The 18,689-nt window shown below is 42.2% G+C and overlaps 1 protein-coding gene and 1 pseudogene across 14 annotated transcripts in view; one reads left to right on the top strand and one right to left on the bottom strand.

The window, feature by feature from the left end:
- Positions 1-683: 683 nt before the first annotated feature.
- On the bottom strand, positions 684-17,503 carry Actg1-ps9 (actin, gamma 1, pseudogene 9; annotated as a pseudogene).
- Shq1 (SHQ1, H/ACA ribonucleoprotein assembly factor) overlaps positions 17,486-18,689 on the top strand; it is a 120,771-nt gene continuing 119,567 nt past the window's right edge. For 13 of the 14 annotated variants that reach the window (XM_063285860.1, XM_063285858.1, XM_063285859.1 and 10 more), the window contains exon 1: positions 17,486-17,730. In XM_063285860.1, the coding sequence (XP_063141930.1) occupies positions 17,588-17,730 (143 nt within the window). In that variant the 5' untranslated portion in view covers positions 17,486-17,587. The remainder of the gene's footprint in view (positions 17,731-18,689) is intronic. The other variant, NM_001134713.1, reaches the window with a different exon arrangement.

The raw sequence follows: 18,689 nt of genomic DNA, 5'->3' as shown, positions 1-18,689 counted from the left end.
TTGGGTATATGACCAAGAGAGGTATAGCTGGGTCCTCAGGTAGTGTAATGTCCAATTTTCTGAGGAACCTCCAGACTGATTTCCAGAGTGGTTGTATCAGTTTGCAATCCCATCAACAATGGAGGAATATTCCTCTTTCTCCACATCCTCGCCAGCATCTACTGTCACCTGAGTTTTTTAACTTAGCCATTCTGACTGGTGTGAGGTGGATTCTCAGGGTTGTTTTGATTTGCATTTCCCTGATGACTAAGGATATTGAACATTTCTTTAGGTGCTTTTGGCCATTCGATAATCCTCAGCTGAGAATTCTTTGTTTAGCTCTGTACCCCATTTTTTAATAGGGTGATTTGGCTTTCTGGAGTCTAACTTCTTGAGTTCTTTGAATATTTTGGATATTAGCCCTCTATCAGATGTAGAATTGGTAAATATCTTTTCTCAATCTGTTAGTTGCCATTTTGTCCTAATGACAGTGTCTTTTGCTTTACAAAAGCTTTGCAGTTTTATGAGATCCCATTTTTCGATTCTTGATCTTAGAGCATAAGCCATTGGTATTTTGTTCAGGAAATTTTCCCCAGTGCCCATGTGTTCGAGACTCTTCCCCACTTTTTCTTCTATTAGTTTGAGTATATCTGGTTTGATGTGGAGGTCCTTGATCCACTTGGACTTAAGCTTTGTACATGGTGATAAGAATGGATCGATTTGCATTCTACATGCTGACCTCCAGTTGAACCAGCACCATTTGTTGAAAATGCTATCTTTCTTCCACTGGATGGTTTTAGCTCCTTTGTCAAAGATCAAGTGACTATAGGTGTGTGGGTTCATTTCTGGGTCTTCAGTTCTGTTCCACTGATCGATCTGCCTTTTTCTGTACTAATACCATACAGTTTTTATGACTATTGCTCTGTAATACTGCTTGAAGTCAGGGATGGCAATTCCCCCAGAAGTTCTTTTATTGTTGAGTATAGTTTTCGATATCCTGGGGGTTTTGTTACTCCAAATGAATTTGCAAATTGCTCTCTCTTTTGGTTCTTTTTTTTTTCCGGAGCTGGGGACCGAACCCAGGGCCTTGCGCTTCCTAGGTAAGCGCTCTACCACTGAGCTAAATCCCCAGCCCGCAAATTGCTCTTTCTATCTCTATAAAGAATTGAGTAGGAATTTTGATGGGAATTGCATTGAATCTGTAGATTGCTTTTGGCAAAATGGCCATCTTTACTGTATTAATCCTTCTAATCCATGAGCATGGAAGATCTTTCCATCTTCTGAGATCTTCCTCAATTTCTTTCTTCAGAGATTTGAAGTTCTTGTCATACAGATCTTTCACTTGCTTGGTTAAAGTCACACCAAGATATTTTATGTTATTTGAGACTATTGTGAAGGGTGTCATTTCCTTAATTTCTTTCTTAGCCTGTTTATCCTTTGAGTAGAGGAAGGCTACTGATATGTTTGAATTAATTTTATATCACGACACTTTGCTGAAGTTGTTTATTAGGTTAAGTAGTTCTCTGGTGGAACTTTTGGGGTCGCTTAAGTATACTATCATATCATCTGCAAATAGTGACATTTTGTATCCCTTTGACCTCCTTTCGCCATCTGATTGCTCTGGCTAGAACTTCGAGTACTATATTGAATAAGTAGGGAGAGAGTGGGCAGCCTTGTCTAGTCCCTGATTTTAGTGGGATTGCTTCAAGTTTCTCTCCATTTCGTCTGATGTTAGCTACTGGTTTGCTGTATATGGCTTTTACTATGTTTAAATATGGGCCTTGCATTCCTGATCTTTCCAGGACTTTTATCATGAAGAGGTGTTGAATTTTGTCAAATGCTTTCTCAGCATCTAATGAAATGCCTATGTGGTTCTTATTTTTGAGTTTGTTTATATAGTGGATTACATTGATGGATTTTCATATATTAAACCATCCCTGCATCCCTGGGATGAAGCCTGCTTGATCATGATGGATGATCATTTTGATGTGTTTTGGATTCAGTTTGCAAGAATTTTATTGAGTATTTTTGAGTCAATATTCATACAGGAAATTGGTCTGAAGTTATCTTTCTGTGTTGGATCTTTGTGTGGTTTAGGTATAAGAGTAATTGTGGCTTCATAGAAGGAATTTGGTAGTGCTGTCTGTTTCAATTTTGTGGAATAGTTTGGACAGTATTGGTATGAGGTCTTCTGTGAAGGTCTGATAGAATTCTGTACTGAACCCATCTGGTCTTGGGCTCTGTTTGGTTGGGAATCTTTTAACAACTGATTCTATTTCTTTAGGAGTTACGGGGTTGTTTAGATGATTTATTTGTTCCTGATTCAACTTTGGTACCTGGTATCTGTCAAGGAAATTGTCCATTTCCTCCAGATTTTCCAGTTTTGTTGAATATAGGCTTTTGTAGTAGGATCTGATGATTTTCTTAATTTCTTCAGATTCTGTTGTTATGTCTCCCTTTTCTTTTCTGATTTTCTTAATTTGGATACACTCTGTGACCTCTGGTTAGTCTGGCTAAGGGTCTATCTATCTTGTTGATTTTCTCAAAGGACCAGCTCCTGGTTTTGTTGATTCTTTATGTGGTCCTTTTTGTTTCTACTTGGTTGAATTTAGCTCTGAGTTTGATTATTTCCTGCCTTCTACTCCTCTTGGGTTTATTTCTTTTTGTTCTAGAGCTCTAAGGTGTGCTGTCAAGCTGCTGACATATGCTCCCTCCTGTTTCTTTTTGCAGACACTCAGAGCTATGAGTTTTCCTCTTAGTACTGCTTTCATTGTGTCCCATAAGTTTGGGTATGTTGTACCTTCATTTTCATTAAATTCTAAGAAGTCTTTAATTTCTTTCTTTATTTCTTCCTTGACCAAGTTGACATTGAGTAGAGCATTGTTCAACTTCCATGTATATGTGAGTCTTCTGTCATTATTGTTGTTATTCAAGACCAGTCTTAGTGCACGGTGATCTGATAGGATGCATGGGATTATTTCTATCTTACTGTATCTGTTGAGGTCTGTTTTGTGACCGATCATATGGTCAGTTTTGGAGAAGATTCCATGAGGTGCTGAGAAGAAGGTATATCCTTTTGTTTTAGGATGGAATGTTCTACAAATATCTGTTAAATCCTTTGGTTCATAACTTCTGTTAGTTACTCTATGTCTCTGTTTAATTTCTGTTTCCATGATCTGTCCAGTGATGAGAGTGGGGTGTTGAAATCTCCTACTATTATAATGTGAGGTGCAATGTGTGCTTTGAGCTTTAGTAAGGTTTCTTTTATGGATGTAGGTGCCCTTGCATTTGCAGCATAGATATTTAGGTTGAGAGTTCATCTTGGTGGATTTTTCCTTAGATGAATATGAAGTGTCCTTCCTTATCTTTTTTAATGACTCTTGGTTGAAAGTCAATATTATTTGATATTAGAATGGCAACTCCAGCTTGTTCCTTTAGGCCATTTGCTTGGAAAACTCTTTTCCAGGCATTTACTCTGAGGTAGTGTCTGTCTTTGTCTCTGAGGTGTGTTTCCTGCATGCAGCAAAATGCTGGGTTCTCTTTACATATCCAGTCTGTTAGTCTATGTCTTTTTATTGGGGAATTGAGTCTGTTGATGTTGAAAGATATTAAGGAATAGTGATTGTTGCTTCCTGTTATTTTCGTTGTTAGAGGTAGCATTATGTTTGTTTCTCTTTTGGTTTCATTGCAAGGAAATTATATTCTTGCTTTGTGTATGGTGTAGTTTCTCTCCTTGTGTTGGAGTTTTCCATTTGTTATCCTTTGTAGGACTGGATTTGTAGAAAGATATTGCATAAATTTGGTTTTGTCATGGAATATCTTGGTTTCTCCATCTATGTTGAGAGTTTTACTGGATACAGTAACTTTGGCTGGCATTTGTGTTCTCTTAGGGTCTGTATGACATCTGTCCAGGATCTTCTGGCTTTCATAGCCTCTGGTGAGAAGTCTGGTGTAATTCTTATAGTTTTGCCTTTATATGTCACTTGACATTTTTCCCTTACTGCTTTTAATATTCTTTCTTTGTTTTGTGCATTTGCTGTTTTAACTATTATGTGACAGGAGGAATTTCTCTTCTGGTCCAATCTATTTGGAGTTCCGTAGGCTTCTTCTATGTTTATCTGCATTTCTTTCTTTAGGTTAGGGAAGTTTTCTTCTATAATTTTGTTGAATATATTTACTGGCCCCTTAAGTTGCGAGTCTTCACGTTCTTCTATACCTATTATCCTTAGGTTTGATCTTCTCGTTGTGTCCTGGATTTCCTGTATGTTTTGGGCTAGGAACTTTTTCCCGTTTTACATTATCTTTGACAGTTGTGTCCATGTTTTCTATGGTATCTTCTGTCCCTGAGATTCTCTCTTCTATCTCTTGTATTCTGTTGGTGATGCTTGTATCTACGGCTCCTTATCTTTTCTTTAGGTTTTCTATATCCAGGGTTGTCTCCCTTTGTGCTTTCTTTATTGTTTCTATTTCCATTTTCTATTCATTCACCTGTTTGGTTGTGTTTTCCTGTAATTCTTTCAGCGACTTTTGTGTTTCCTCTCTAAGGCCTTCTACTTGTTTACTTGTGTTTCCCTGCATTTCTCTAAAGGAGCTCTTTATGTCTTTCTTAAAGTCCTCCATCATTATCAAAAAATGTGATTTCAAATCTAAATCTTGCTTTTCTGGTGTGTTTGGATATCCAGTATTTTCTTTGGTGGGAGAACTGGGCTCTGATCATGCCATGTAGTCTTGGTTTCTGTTGCTTAGGTTCCTGTGCTTGCCTCTAGCCATTGGGTTGTCTCTGGTGTTTGCTTGTCTTGCTGTTTCTGGGAGTGACTTGACCCTGCTGTAGGCCTCTGTGTCAGCACTCCTGTAGAACTGTTTTCCTGTTTTCTTTCAACATTTCCTGAGAACAGGTGCTCTGATTTCAGGTGTGTCAGCACTCCTGGAAACTGTCTTCCAGCTCTAGGCGTGGGCAGGAATCAAAGGGTCCTGCCCCGATTGCTTGTGTAGGTCCTTGCACCCAGTGGGCACAGTTGGCACTATGTGATTCCCTCTTGGGTATGGATTGTGGGCACAGGGTATTCTCCTCTGACTTCTTAGGAGTATCCACACTTCTGAGGTTCCAGCTCTCTCCCCCATGCAATTTGGGTGCAGGAAGCTCTTTGGTGAGATCATTCTTGTCCTGGGCATAGACCTGTGCGTACTGGTAGCTGACTGTTCCTATATCCCTCTGTCCAGAGGCACTGTGCAGTTTCCCCTTGGACCAGGGATGTGGGCTGAGGTGTGCAGAGGTGGCAGTCTGTTCTGCAGCCTCGGGATGTCTGCCCGCTAATTGTTTTTTTTATTGGATAATTTTTATTTACATTTCAAATGTTATCCCCTTTCCCAGTTTCCCATCCAAAAATTCCCTACCCCATCTCCCCTCTCCCGTCTTGTATATGGTATTCCCCCACCCAGCCACCCTGACGTTCCTCTACACTGGGGGATCCAGCCTTGGCAGGACCAAGGACTTCTTCTATCATTTTTTCCCAACAAGGCTATCCTTTGCTCGAGCCATGGGTTGGCCCACGTGTACTCTTTGGGTGGTGGTTTAGTCCCTGAGAGGTCTCGTTGGTTGGTATTATTGTTCTTTTGGGGTTGCAAGCCCCTTCAGTTTCTTCAGTTCTTTCTCTAACTCCTCTAGTGGGGACCCTGTTCTCAGTTCAGTGGTTGGCTCCTAGCATTTGCGTCTGTATTTGTCATCCTCTGGCAGAGCCTCTCAGGAGACAACTATATCAGGCTACTCTCAGCATGCACTTCTTGGCATCAGCAATATTGTCTGCATTTGGTGTCTCTATGTATATGGGCTGGATCTCCAGGTGGGGCAGTCTCTGAATGGCTATTCCTTCAGTCTCTGCTCCAAATTTGACTCTCTATCTCCTCTTATGAATATTTTTGTTCCCCCCTTTTGGGAAGGACTGAGGCCTCCACACTTTGGTGTTCCTTATTTTGAGCTTCATGTATTCTGTGGATTGTATCTTGGGTAATCCGAGTTTTTGGGCTAATATCTGCTTATCAGTGAGTACATACCACGTGTGTGAGTATGTGTGTTTTGTGATTGGGTTACCTCACTTAGGATGATATTTTCTAGTTCTATCCATTTGCCTATGAATTTCATGAAGTCATTGATTTTAATAGCTGAGTAGTACTCCATCGTGTAGATGCACTCCATTTTCTGTATCCATCCTCTGTTGAAGGACATCTGGAATCTTTCCAAATTCTGGCTACTGTAAATAATGCTGCTATGAACATAGTAGAGCATGTGCCCTTGTTATATGTTGGAGCATCTTTTGAGTATATACCCAGGATGGTACAGCTGGGTCCTCAGGTAGTGTAATGTCCAATTTTCTGAGGAACCTCTAGGCTGATTTCCAGAGTGGTTGTACCAGCTTGCAATCTCACCAACAATGGAGGAGTGTTTCTCTTTCTCCACATCCTCACCAGCATTTGCTGTCACCTGAGTTTTTGATCTTAGCCATTCTGACTGGTGGAATCTCAGGGATGTTTTTATTTGCATTTCCTTGATGACTAAGGATGTTGAACATTTCTTTAGGTTCTTCTCAGCCATTTGATATTCCTCAGCTGAGAATTCTTTGTTTAGCTCTATACCCCATTTTTAATGGGGTTATTTTATTCTCTGGCTTTTAACTTCTTGAATTCTTTGTGAATATTGGATATTAACACTCTATTGGATGTAGGATTGGTAAAGATCTTTTCCCAATCTGTTCCTTGCCATTTTGTCCTAATGACGGTGTCCTTTGCTTTACAAAAGCTTTGCAGTTTTTTGAGGTCCCATTTTTCGATTCTTGATCTTAGAGCATAAGTCATTGGTGTTTTGTTCAGGAAGTTTTCCCCAGTGCCCATGTGTTCGAGACTCTTCCCCACTTTTTCTTCTATTAGTTTTCTTCTGGTTTGATGTGCAGGTACTTGATCCATTTGGACTTGAGCTTTTTACACGGTGATAAGAATGGATCGATCTGCATTCTTCTACATGCTGACCTCCAGTTGAACCAGCACCATTTGTTGAAAATGCAATCTTCTTTTCACTGTATGGTTTTAGTTCCTTTGTCAAAGATCAAATGACCATAGGTGTGTGGGTTCATTTCTGGGTCTTTAATTCTATTCCATTGATCTATCTGTCTCTGGACCAATACCATACAGTTTTTATCACTATTACTGTGTAATACACCTTGAGGTCAGGGATATGTAATTCCCCCCCAGAAGTTCTTTTATTGTTGAGGATAGTTTTTGCTATCCTCGGTTTTTTCTTATTCCAGATGGATTTGCAAATTGCTCTTTCTAATTCTATGAAGAATTGGGTTGGAATTTTGATTGGGATTGCATTGAATCTGTAGATTACTTTTGGCAAGATGGCCATTTTTATAATATTTATCTGGCCAATCTATGAGCATGGGAGATCTTTCCATCTTCTGAGATCTTCAATTTCTTTCTTTAGACACTTGCAGTTCTCATACAAATGTTTCACTTGCTTTGTTAGAGTCACACAAGTGCATTTTATGTTATTTGTGACTATTGTGAAGGGTGTCATTTCCCTGATTTCTTTTTCAGCCTGTTTATCCTTTGAGTAGATGAAGGCTACTGATTTGTTTGAATTAATTTTATATCCAGCCACTTAGCAGAAGTTGTTTATCAGCCTTAGTAGTTCTCTAGTGGAACTTTTGGGGTCACTTAAGTATACTATCATATCATCTGCAAATAATATTTTGATGTCTTCCTTTTCAATTTGTATCCCTTTGACATTCTTTTGTTGTCTGATTGCTCTGGCTAGGGCTTCGAGCACTATATTTAATAAGTAGGGAGAAAGTGGGAAGCCTTGTCTAGTCCCCAATTTTAGTGGGATTACTTCAAGTTTCTCTCCATTTAGTTTGATATTGGCTACTGGTTTGCTCTATATTGCTTTTACCATGTTTAGGTATGGGCCTTGAATTCCTGATCTTTCCAAGACTTTTAATAAGGGATGTTAATATTGCCAATGTTTCTCAGCATCTAATGAGATTATCATGTGCTTTTTTTCTTTGAGTTTGATCATATAGTGGATTATGTTGATGGATTTCCATATATTGAACCATCCCTGCATTCCTAGGATGAAGCCTACTTGATCATGATCATTTTGATGTGTTCTTGGATTCAGTTTGCAAGAATTTTATTGAATTTTTGTGTCGATATTCATAAGGGAAATTCATCTGAAGTTATCTTTCTTTGTTGGGTCTTTGTGTGGTTTCGGTATAAGAGTAATTGTGGCTTCATAGAATGAATTTGGCAATGCTCTGTCTATTTCTATTTTATGGAATATTTTGTTCAGTATTGGTATGAGGTCTTCTATGAAGGTCTGATAGAATTCTGCACTGAACCCATCTAGTCCTGGGATCTTTTTGGTTGGGAGACTTTTAATAACTGCTTCTATTTCATTAGGAGTTATGGGGCTGTTTAGATTGTTCATCTGATTCTGATTTATCTTTGGTACCTGGTATCTGTCTAGAAACTTGTCCATTTCCTCCACATTTTCCAGTTTTGTTGAATATAGGCTTTTCTAGTAGGAGCTGATGATTTTTTTAATTTCTTCAGATTCTGTTATGCCTTCCTTTTCATTTCTGATTTTGTTAACTTGGATACATTCTCTGTGCCCTCTGGTTCGTCGGGCTAAGGGTTTATCTATCTTGTTGATTTTCTCAAAGAACCAGCCTTTGGTTCTGTTGACTCTTTGTATCATTCTTTTTGTTTCTACTTGGTTGATTTCAGCCCTGAGTTTGATTATTTACTGCTTGTGCTCCTCTTCGGTGTTCTTTTTGTTCTAGAGCTTTTATGTCTAGAGCTGTCAAGCTGCTAGTGCATGCTCTCTCCAGTTTCTTTTTGGACGCACTCAGAGGTATGAGTTTTCCTCTTAGCTGCTTTCATTGTGTCCCATAGGTTTGGTATATTGTGCCTTCATTTTCCTTAAATTCTAAAAAGTCTTTAATTTCTTTATTTCTTCCTTGACCAAGTTATCGAGTAGAGCATTGTTCAACTTCCATGTATATGTGGGTGTTCTGTCATTTTTGTTTCTGAAGACCAAGCCTTCATCCATGGTGATCTGATAGGATGCATAGGATTATTTCAATCGTCTTGAATCTACAGGGTTGTCTGCCTTTGTGATTTCTTTATTGTTTGTATTTCCATTTTTAGATCCTGGATGGTTTTGTTCAATTCCTTCACCTATTTGGTTGTGTTTTCCTGTAATTCTTTAAGGGATTTTTGTGTTTCTTCTTTAAGGGCTTCTACTTGCTTACCTGTGTTGTCCTGTATTTCTTTAAGGGAGTTATTTATGTCCTTCTTAAAGTACTCTTTCGTCATCATGAGATTTGATTTTTAAATCTAAATCTTGCCTTTCCAGTGTGTTGGGATATCCAGTATTTTCTTTGGTGGGAGAATTGGGTTTTGATGATGCCAAATAGTCTTGATTTTTGTTGCTCAGGTTCTTGCACTTGCCTCTCCCCATCTGCTTCTCTCTGGTGTTAGCTGGTCGTGCTGTCTCAGACAGGCTTGACCCTCCTGTAATCCTGTGTGTCAACACTCCTGGAGACCAGCTCTCTTCCAGTGGGATCTCAGTACAGAGATCTGTGGGACCAGGTCAGGTTTGGGTGTAGGCAGAAACTGGAAGGGTCCTGTCCCAGACTGCTCCTGGGTTCCTGTGTCCAGAGGGCTTAGGCAGGTTCCTATTGAGCCAGGGATGTGAACAGAAGCAGTGGTCTCCCCTGAACTCTCAGGATTGCCCGCACTTCTGCAAGATTTGGACACAGAGAGCTGTGGGACTGGGACAACTCTGGTTACAGGCAGAAACCGTAAGCAACATAGCTAATCTTAAATCAAAACGTGCTTTAAAACCTTTTGGAGACATTGCCAGTGCCACACTCATGGTGTTTGTTAGTTACTGTTCCATTGCTGTGAAGAGACACCATGCCCAAGGCACCGTATAAATAAAACCACGTAATTGTGGGTTTACTGAAGTTTCAGGCTAGTCCATGACTATCATGATAAGGAGTAGGGCAGCAGGAAGGCTTACATCTTAGCTACTGAGAGGAGGAGGAGGAAGAAGAGGAAATGAAACTGGACTTTTAGGGACCTCAAAATGCTATGGCTTCTCTAACATGCCGTACCCTCTAATCCTTCCTAGACAGTTCCCCCAACTGGTGCCTGGAACATTTAAGCATATGAGCCTATTGGGTGGGGGCATTCTCATTCAAACCACCACAGTGCCCTTTGTCACTGTTCTTAAGCATCTTTAACATTTATTTGTTCGTTACCTGTTTCTTTACCCAAAATTTACTTAATCAAGACTGGGTGTAGTTCCACTGTTTTAGAGGCTGAGGCAGGAGATCACTGTGAATTTGAGAACAGTCGGAGCTACGGAGTGAGCCTGGTCTCAAACAAAACCAGAAATGGCACCCCAAGGACAAGGATAATTCAGTTGGTACTTTAACTATTTTCCTCTCAATCTAGTTTTATAATCTATGCTTGAGATTCTAGATTTCATTTTTGTCTTCTTCAAAATGAACCATTACCTTATCCAGTTCTTCTTTTTTCAGTATCAGTATTAATGCGAATAACTAGGAAGGGCACAGTTATGTATAAATAAATATATTACTAGCCAAACCATAATAAAACGGAGATATTGTGATGCTATAAGTGGAAAAAGAGAAGTATAGAGTAGGGACCATTTTTGGTTTTGAAAATATTTCTGTACTTCTCAGAATAGAGTAAAAATGTTAATGGTTTCTATCAAAAAATTAACAGGGCCTTCTGTGTGTGGTGTCTTACCCTTGTAATCCCAGAACCCAAAAATGAGACAGGAGGATCACTGTGGGTTTGTAGTCAGCCTAGGCTACACAGAGAGTTTAAGGGTAGCCAGGCCTATAGCTTGAGATGTTGTCTTTAAGAAAAAATAATAAAAATTTTAAATAATAAATAAAATGAAACAGTAACAGTGGTCAAGCTTGAACATTCTATGTAGAAGACTACTCCCAAGTTCCCCAGGGAATGGACTAGAGGTATAAACCGCCCTGTCTTTTTTTTCCCCCTGCAGCACTTTTATTTTTCTTTACACAACTGTTGCTAGGGCCTAATGTTCTCATTGAAACAGTAGAAAACCAGCATTTGTCATTTCTTAAAGAATTGAGTACCAAGAAAACCTTACATAAATTAAAAGGATGAATACATTTACAACGTTCCCAGGTCAAGGCAAGTAACGACCCATGGCCATCAGGAGGGAAAAAAACAGAATGGAAACTGGGTCTTAAGGCTCAGACTTTCCCACCCTGTTAGTTGTCAAGAAAGAAGTGGTAACTGGGGCTGGAGAAACGGCTCAACGGGCTGGAGAAATGGCTCAGTGGTTAAGAGCACTGACTGCTCTTCCAGAGGTCCTAAGTTCAAATCCCAGCGACCACATGGTGGCTCACAACCATCTTAATGGGATCTGATGCCCTCTTCTAGTGTGTCTAAAGATACCTACAGTGCACTCAGATAAAATAAAATAAATTAAAAAAAAAAGAAGTGGTAACAGGCTCAGGAACCCTTGACAGCCTTGGGAAATCCTGGAAGTCTGTTGTCTGTTAATACCCTGCACAGATCACTATGTGGTGCTCACAGAGATCCCCTAGGCTGGGGATTTCTCTTCCACAGTGTGCTCTCCCCAGCCACCAGGTGACTGATCCCCATGAACTATAGACTAAATCAGGATATGCACAGGATATTAAGCATATACCAAGGAAATAGTTAGCTTGAACACAAGGTCAAAAATCAGCAACAAGTTCTAGGATTCAGTGCTGATATTAGATACAAGCTCCAAGGACAAATTTCTTTTCAAAGGCTTATTCCAGTTTCATGAGGCTAGCATGAGGTATGTGCATTTGCTAGGGTAATCCGATATTTCAGAATCAGCTCACACAGCAGATGCCTGGCACCTGCTCAGTCCATCTAGAAGCATTTGCAGTGGACGATGGAGGGGCCCCACTTGTCATATTCCTGCTTGCTGATCCACATCTGCTGGAAGGTGGACAGTGAAGCCAGGATGGAGCCTCCAATACAGACTGAGTGCTTGCGATCAGGGCGAGCAATGATCTTAATTTTCATTGTGCTGGTGCTAGGGGCTGTGATCTCCTTCTGCATCTGGTCAGCAATGCCTAGATACATGGTGGTACTACCAGGCAGCTCTGCATTGGCATCTTTACGGATGTCCACATCACACTTCACAATTGAGTTGAAGGTGGTCTCATGGATGCCACAGGACCCCACGCTCGGGAAGGAAGGCTGGAAGAGAGCCTCCGGACACCAGAACTGCTCATTGCCGATGGTGATCACTTGCTTATCAGGCAGCTCATTCGTAACTCTTCTCCAAGGAGGAAGATGATGCAGCAGTAGCCGTTTCTTGCTCAAAATCCAGGGCAACATAGCACAGTTTCTCCTTTATATCACGAACGATTTCCCTCTCAGAAGTGGTGGTAAAGCTGTAGCTCCGATCAGTCAGTATCTTCATGAAGTAGTCTGTCAGGTCCCGGCCAGCCATGTCCAGATGCAAGATGGTGTGGGGAAGGGCACAGCCCTCTTAGATGGGCACTGTGTGTGTGACCACCGTCACCAGAGTCCAAGACAATGCCAGTGGAGTGCCCAGATGCATATACAATAACAGCACCACCTGAATGGTCTACATGCCTGGGGTATTGAAGGTTTCAAATATTATCTGCGTCATCTTCTTTCCGTTAGCTTTAGGGTTCAGGGTGGGAGGGAGGGCTCGATCAGAAGCACTGGGTGTTCCTCGGGCCACATACAGCTCATTGGAGGTGTGGTGCCAGATCCCAGTTGGTGACAATGCCATGCTCCATAGGATACTTCAGCGTCCGGATACCCCTCTTGCTCTGGGCCTCATCATCCGCGTAGGAGACTTTCTGGCCCATGCCCCCTATGATGCCCTGGTGTCAGGGCAGGTAGTGGCAGGGGGGTGGAACCCGACGATGGAAGGAAACACAGACCTGCGGGCGTCGTCGCCAGCAAAGCCAGCTTTGCACATGCCCGAGCCATTGCGGTGATTCTTCTTCCAGTGCAATCGGCGAAGGACCCGGGCGACTGAGCAGTGGAAAGAAGCGCAGCGTAGTGAAAGCCGGCAGAGTGTGAGCGCCTTGTCTGCTTTAAACTCAAAAAAGCATGTTCTTTGAGTTAGCACTGTTTTAATCGCCTAGGTGATCGCCATCTTCTGGAGACAAGAGGTATTTCACCACTAAGAGACCTTGCAGTACAATCACAATTGCTTAATTTGGAGTGGTCTTTTGGAACACTCAGCCCTACGTGGGATGTCTTTATCAAATTCCTCCCCTCAGAGCTCAGGGAACCTGTGAAAGAGCAGACAGAAAGAGTGTAAGAGCCGAAGGGGAAGGAAGACATCAAGAAAAAAAGGCCCTCTAAATCAACATGAGCAAAGTTCATATGAGCTCACAGGGACTGAAGCAGTAAGTCCCACGGCCTCTGTGAGTCGGTACCAGGTCCTCTGCAACACATCATGGCTTCTAGTTTAGTGTTTTTATGGGATTCCTGAGTGTGAGGACAAGTGGGTCTCAGATTATTGTGCCTTCTCTTGGGTTGACTTGCTCCTGTTGATTTGTCTTTTCCAACTCCAGTGTGATAGTTTCTGCTCTTGCTTATTATATTTCACTTTGTTATCTTTTTTATTGTCTCTTAGAAGTCTGTTCTTTTCCAATGAGAGACAGACAAAGTGTAGATCCTGATAGCAGAGTAAGCAGGGAGGAACTGCAAAGAGTAGAAGGAAGGGAAAGCAGCTGTAATCAGGATAGATTATGTGACAAAACAATCTATTAAAAAGATTAAAAAATGACATTTTGGGGGAGAAAAACTTGTCTTTTAAATTTAATGTTTCAATTTGAAACTCATAGGTCATAATCATATCTTTTAGACTAGAAGAGGGAACGATTTAATGTAAAAAAGAGGTGACAGCCTATATACTTGTCCTCAGTAAGGAAAAAATATGAAGTGAGTCTAAACACAAATTGCTAGGATACATGGAAAACTGTAGAAATACGAAAGAGCCTGCAAAGGCAGGAGAGGAGGAGGAGGAGGAAGAAGAAGAAGAAGAAGAAGAAGAAGAAGAAGAAGAAGAAGAAGAAGAAGAAGAAGAAGAAGAAGAGGAGGAGGAGGAGGAGGAGGAGGAGGAGGAGGAGGAGGAAGAAGAGGAGGAGGAGGAGGAGGAGGAGGAGGAGGAGGAGGAGGGGGGGGGGAGGAGGAGGAGAAGGAAGAGGAGGAGGAAGAGGAGGAGGAGGACCAAAGCTGTACATCAGCTAAAAGAGAACTTTACATTTTTAAAAGGAGAATGGATGTTTATGTAACTTAGCACTAAATGTAAACACAAAAATTAAGTGAACTGGTAGTTGGAGAGATGGCTCAACAATTAAGAGCAACTGCTTGCTCTTGCAGAGGACCTGGGTTCAATTCCTGGCACCCACATGGTGACTCACGATTGTCTCTAACTCCAGCTCCAAGAGATCCTGATGCCTTCTTTTGGCTTGCACAGGTAGCAGACACACAGGTGGTGCAATATTCACATAAAACACCTATACACATAAAACAAAATTAAAATTAAAAAATAAAGCAAACTACTTACAAAGAGAAAAAAAGGAACCCAAATCTTCCCTTTCCCCACTTGACAAATCCCAGTATATAAGCACTTCTGAGATGGAGCAGATATTGTACGAATCCATACTAAAGAATATCAGTGCTGAATAATATAGCCTGCCCCCCCCTCTCTCTCTCTGTGTGTGTGTGTGTGTGTGTGTGTGTGTGTGTGTGTGTGTGTGTATTTGCCATATCAAGTACCCAGGAAAAGTACAACTCAAGTTGTCAAGTGTTTTAAGTTAGAATTTGATTGTGGATAGCATAGCTTGTTTCATTTAATTTCCTGTCATTAATAATTTAAAATATTAATGCTTGTGACCTACAGGAATGAGGTCCCATGGTAGACATAAAGATTCTTTCTAGGGAAGTGAGTTTGGAGTAATTGGCCAGAGGCTATCTCAGGGGAATTTTTAAGGGCTTTACTAATCCCAGATTGGCATCAATTCACTGTAAGAATGGACTATTACTGTTAAAGAGTCAGACAGTTTAAGAAGGCATGCCTGGCCTTTGAGAATGAACTCAAGATGTAGGAGGTAATGTTAGTTTTAGCTCTTTAGTGATTTGGAGCCTGGACCTAGAAATGAGACTAACCTTGAGCTTTCTGAGACACTGACAAATTGTGTGACCCTGTGCAAGTGAACAGAATATAAACGGCTTCTTTGCAGAGCTTCCAGAAAGGAGGAGGAGGAATCAGAAGGAGCTTACTGTATTCTGCTACATAGCTGGGAAACCTTCTGATGCTAACATTCCCTTTTTCTGAGTCCCCATTAAATGTCAAGATTGTTTCCCTAGAATCATAAAAAGCCAGATGTCAAGAAGGCCTTTGTGGCTATCTGGGGATCTTAACTGTTGGAGGAAATGGCTTTAAACCCTTCCTACCAGGACTTACTATTTGGTTTTGTCTTATCGGTGTTGTCTTGAGCTACAGCTCCAGTGTGTAACCCAGAGAGCTGGTTACTAACTTGGTACAAACTGAGGTCATATAAGAAGAAGGACCTCGGTTGAGAAAATGTCTTTATCAATTTGTACTGCAGGCAAATCTATGGGGACATTTTCTTGATTACTGATTGAGAAGGGAAGGCCCAACATGCTTGAATGGTGCTCCCCTGGGCAGGGAAGTGGTCCTAGTTTGTATAAAAGAGTAAGGGGATCCAGCAAGAAAGATGCACTCCTCCATGCTCCCCGTTTTAATGCCTGTCACAATCTCCTACCTTGGAGGATGCATTGTGACCTGGAAATGTAAGGCACATGAACCGTTTCCTTCCCTTGTAGCTTTCTGTCATGGTCTTTACCACAATAGAAGGCAAACTAGGCTACCTAGTGTCGCCTGGAACTCATTCTATAGGTGAGGCTAGTCAAAATCTTGCACAGTCCTCCTGCCTCTGCCTCCTATGCATGCTGAGATTGCAAGTGCAAGCTGAGCCCAGCTACGCCATTAACATTCACAAACAGGGAATTCATACATGTCTTATTAGGGTTACTTACTATTGCTGTGATGAAACCACTGCCAAAGCCACTTGTGGAGGAAAGGGTTTATTTGGCTTATACTTCCATATCACTGTTCATCATGGAAGGAAGTCAGGACAGAAACTCAGACAAGGCAGGAACCTGGAGGCAGAAGCTGTTGCAGAGGCCATGGAGGTGCAGCTTACTGGCTTGCTCCCCATAGAGCTTGCTCAGACTGTTCTCTCATAGAATCCAGGAGCATCAGTCCAGAGATGGTACCACCTACAAAAGACTAAGAACTTCCCCACCAATCACTAAGTAAGAAAGTGCCCCACAGGCTTGCCTACACCCCATCTTTCATAGAGGTTTTCTCCTCCTCTCAAATGACTTTAGGTCAAGCTGCTGTAAGCTAGACAGCACAACACTAGATTTGACTATGGTAGTTCCTGTAAAAGAAATGAAGGGGAGGAAGTCCAAGAGAATGTAAGAGGGAGAAGGGAAACCAGTGGAAAAGGCATTGGGAGAGTGAGGATAACAGAGGAACTGGAAAGAATAATGTGAAGAAAAAAGAGACAAAAGACAGTTTCTGACGAGTGTATGAAAACAGAGAAATGTGAAACAAAATCAAAAGGAAGCACACCTCTCCAGAGTGGGTGCTGACTAGGCATCTGGATTCTGATGCTGTTTAACCTCTCAGCCTACTTTTCCTCGGAGTTTGCAGAGTGGGTTAGATTAGAGGATGAATTCCCGGTTAATGAGTAAACTATTCAAAGAGGGAACTAAGAAGGGGAGAGGAAACTGAGAGGGGGTAGGAGAGGGTACCAGCGAGGCAGTTTTTGGCATAACAGTTGAGAACTGAAGGGAATCTCCTAGGGATGACGCTGTGGCTACTGCAGAACCTGCTCCTACTTGCTGAGTGCTACTTGAAGGGTACAGCGCTCCTCGTGGATTGCTCCATGCTATCCTTACAGCATCTGAGGAAGTTGGACTAATATTATCCTCCTTTTATAGTAGCAGTGTCTGAAGTATAGAGAAGTCTTGTAGCTTAAGGTCGTGCAACTGGGAAACAACCGCTTAGAAATTCAAAGACACTTTGTAGACTTAAAAAAAACCCAAGGTAGTTAATAATTTCTAAGTCTCTCCAGAGACGTTAGTGAGTCTAAAGCGAATTCATGTTCCCGTCAGTTCGCAAATTTCCCGGCTAGAGTTCCAGTTCTTCGAACGTTTTCCGTCAATTGAAGTTTCATAACAAGCCAGGCTGCAGGGCATCTTTTCGCAATCTGTTTAAAAACTCCGCCTAGCCAGCGAAAGCGTCCTGTCTCCAAGGAGACTGGCGCAGGGCGGGACTTCCGGCTCTATACGCACTCCCTTCCGCCTCCGTCCGGAAGCGCTGTGGCAGACGGCTTGGGTCTGTCGCGTGGGTACTTGTCGCGTGTCTAGCCGGTGGTGGCTTCAGGCGCGCGCAACGATGCTAACTCCTGCGTTCGAACTGACCCAGGACCGCGACTTCCTTACCGTCGCCATCCGCGTGCCCCACGCGCGCGCCTCCGAGTTCGACGTGTACTTCGAGGGGGTGGACTTCAAGTTCTACGCCAAGCCGTACTTTCTGAGGCGAGTTCCCGCCGCCTGCGCGCCGCTTTCATTCAGGAGCCTACGCTTGCGATTAAATCCGCGCCTCGCGGACACACTCGCGGGTCTTTTCGCTGCTGCCTTGGCGGCGGCTTCTTCCAAACTCGCAATCTACCTGCCGCAGAACCACCTCTTGTGGCATCTGTAGATCCCTCTGCGGAGCACGGGGCCACCCATCCAGCGTCAGTCCTGTCACCCTCGTTTTCAATCCATCCTGACTTGTGCTTTTCTTTCACTGCACTCCCGCGCCTCCCACCTTGCGTGGTGACTTCCCCGCGTGGGTCTTCGGTCCTTTGACTCTTGCCCGCATGCCGTCTGCTTCCTGTAGTTCTCAGATCCCGTTGGCATTAGATTAGACAATTTCTTTCTTCCTGGCTGCCGGGAGAGGCGAGCAGTACTTAGCATTTGCCCATCTTGGCTTTTCTTCTATTGAACCAAAACAGTAGTGGCAGCTGACACTCCCCACCTTCAGTGTGGTAGGCAGGCAGCTTCTTAAATGCACTATGTCATTTTAAATTGGATAGCCCTACTTTGAGTTAAGCAGAACTATCAACCCCCTGTACAGTGGATGCTCTGAGAGTCTTCTTCCTAAACTTGCGTCAGTTGCCCTCTGCTTTTCAACTAAGTCAAGCTGCAGTCAAGCGGGTTTCTGCACTGCTCGTGTGGGAGACATATTAATTCCATGCCGACTTGAAAATACTCCCGACCTATGAGGGAGAGATAACTTCCAGGACTCCTCCGTGGATATCTGAAATCATGGATAGTAATGAACCCTATATACACCATTTTCTCTTTACCTATAAAACTAAGATGAAGTTTAACTTAACAGATTAAGTTAAAAGAGTTAAGCAGAACACATGCATTTACTAACTTTTTTTGTGAGGTTCCCCCCCCACCCCCACCCCCACCCCTATTTTATTGGTAACTAAAGTATTCAAATG

The sequence above is a fragment of the Rattus norvegicus genome, chromosome 4, assembly GCF_036323735.1.
Source record: "Rattus norvegicus strain BN/NHsdMcwi chromosome 4, GRCr8, whole genome shotgun sequence".
NCBI classification, from domain to species: domain Eukaryota; kingdom Metazoa; phylum Chordata; class Mammalia; order Rodentia; family Muridae; genus Rattus; species Rattus norvegicus.
Note: the sequence above shows the minus strand (reverse complement) of the source record. Positions and strands in the feature narration are given on the sequence as shown.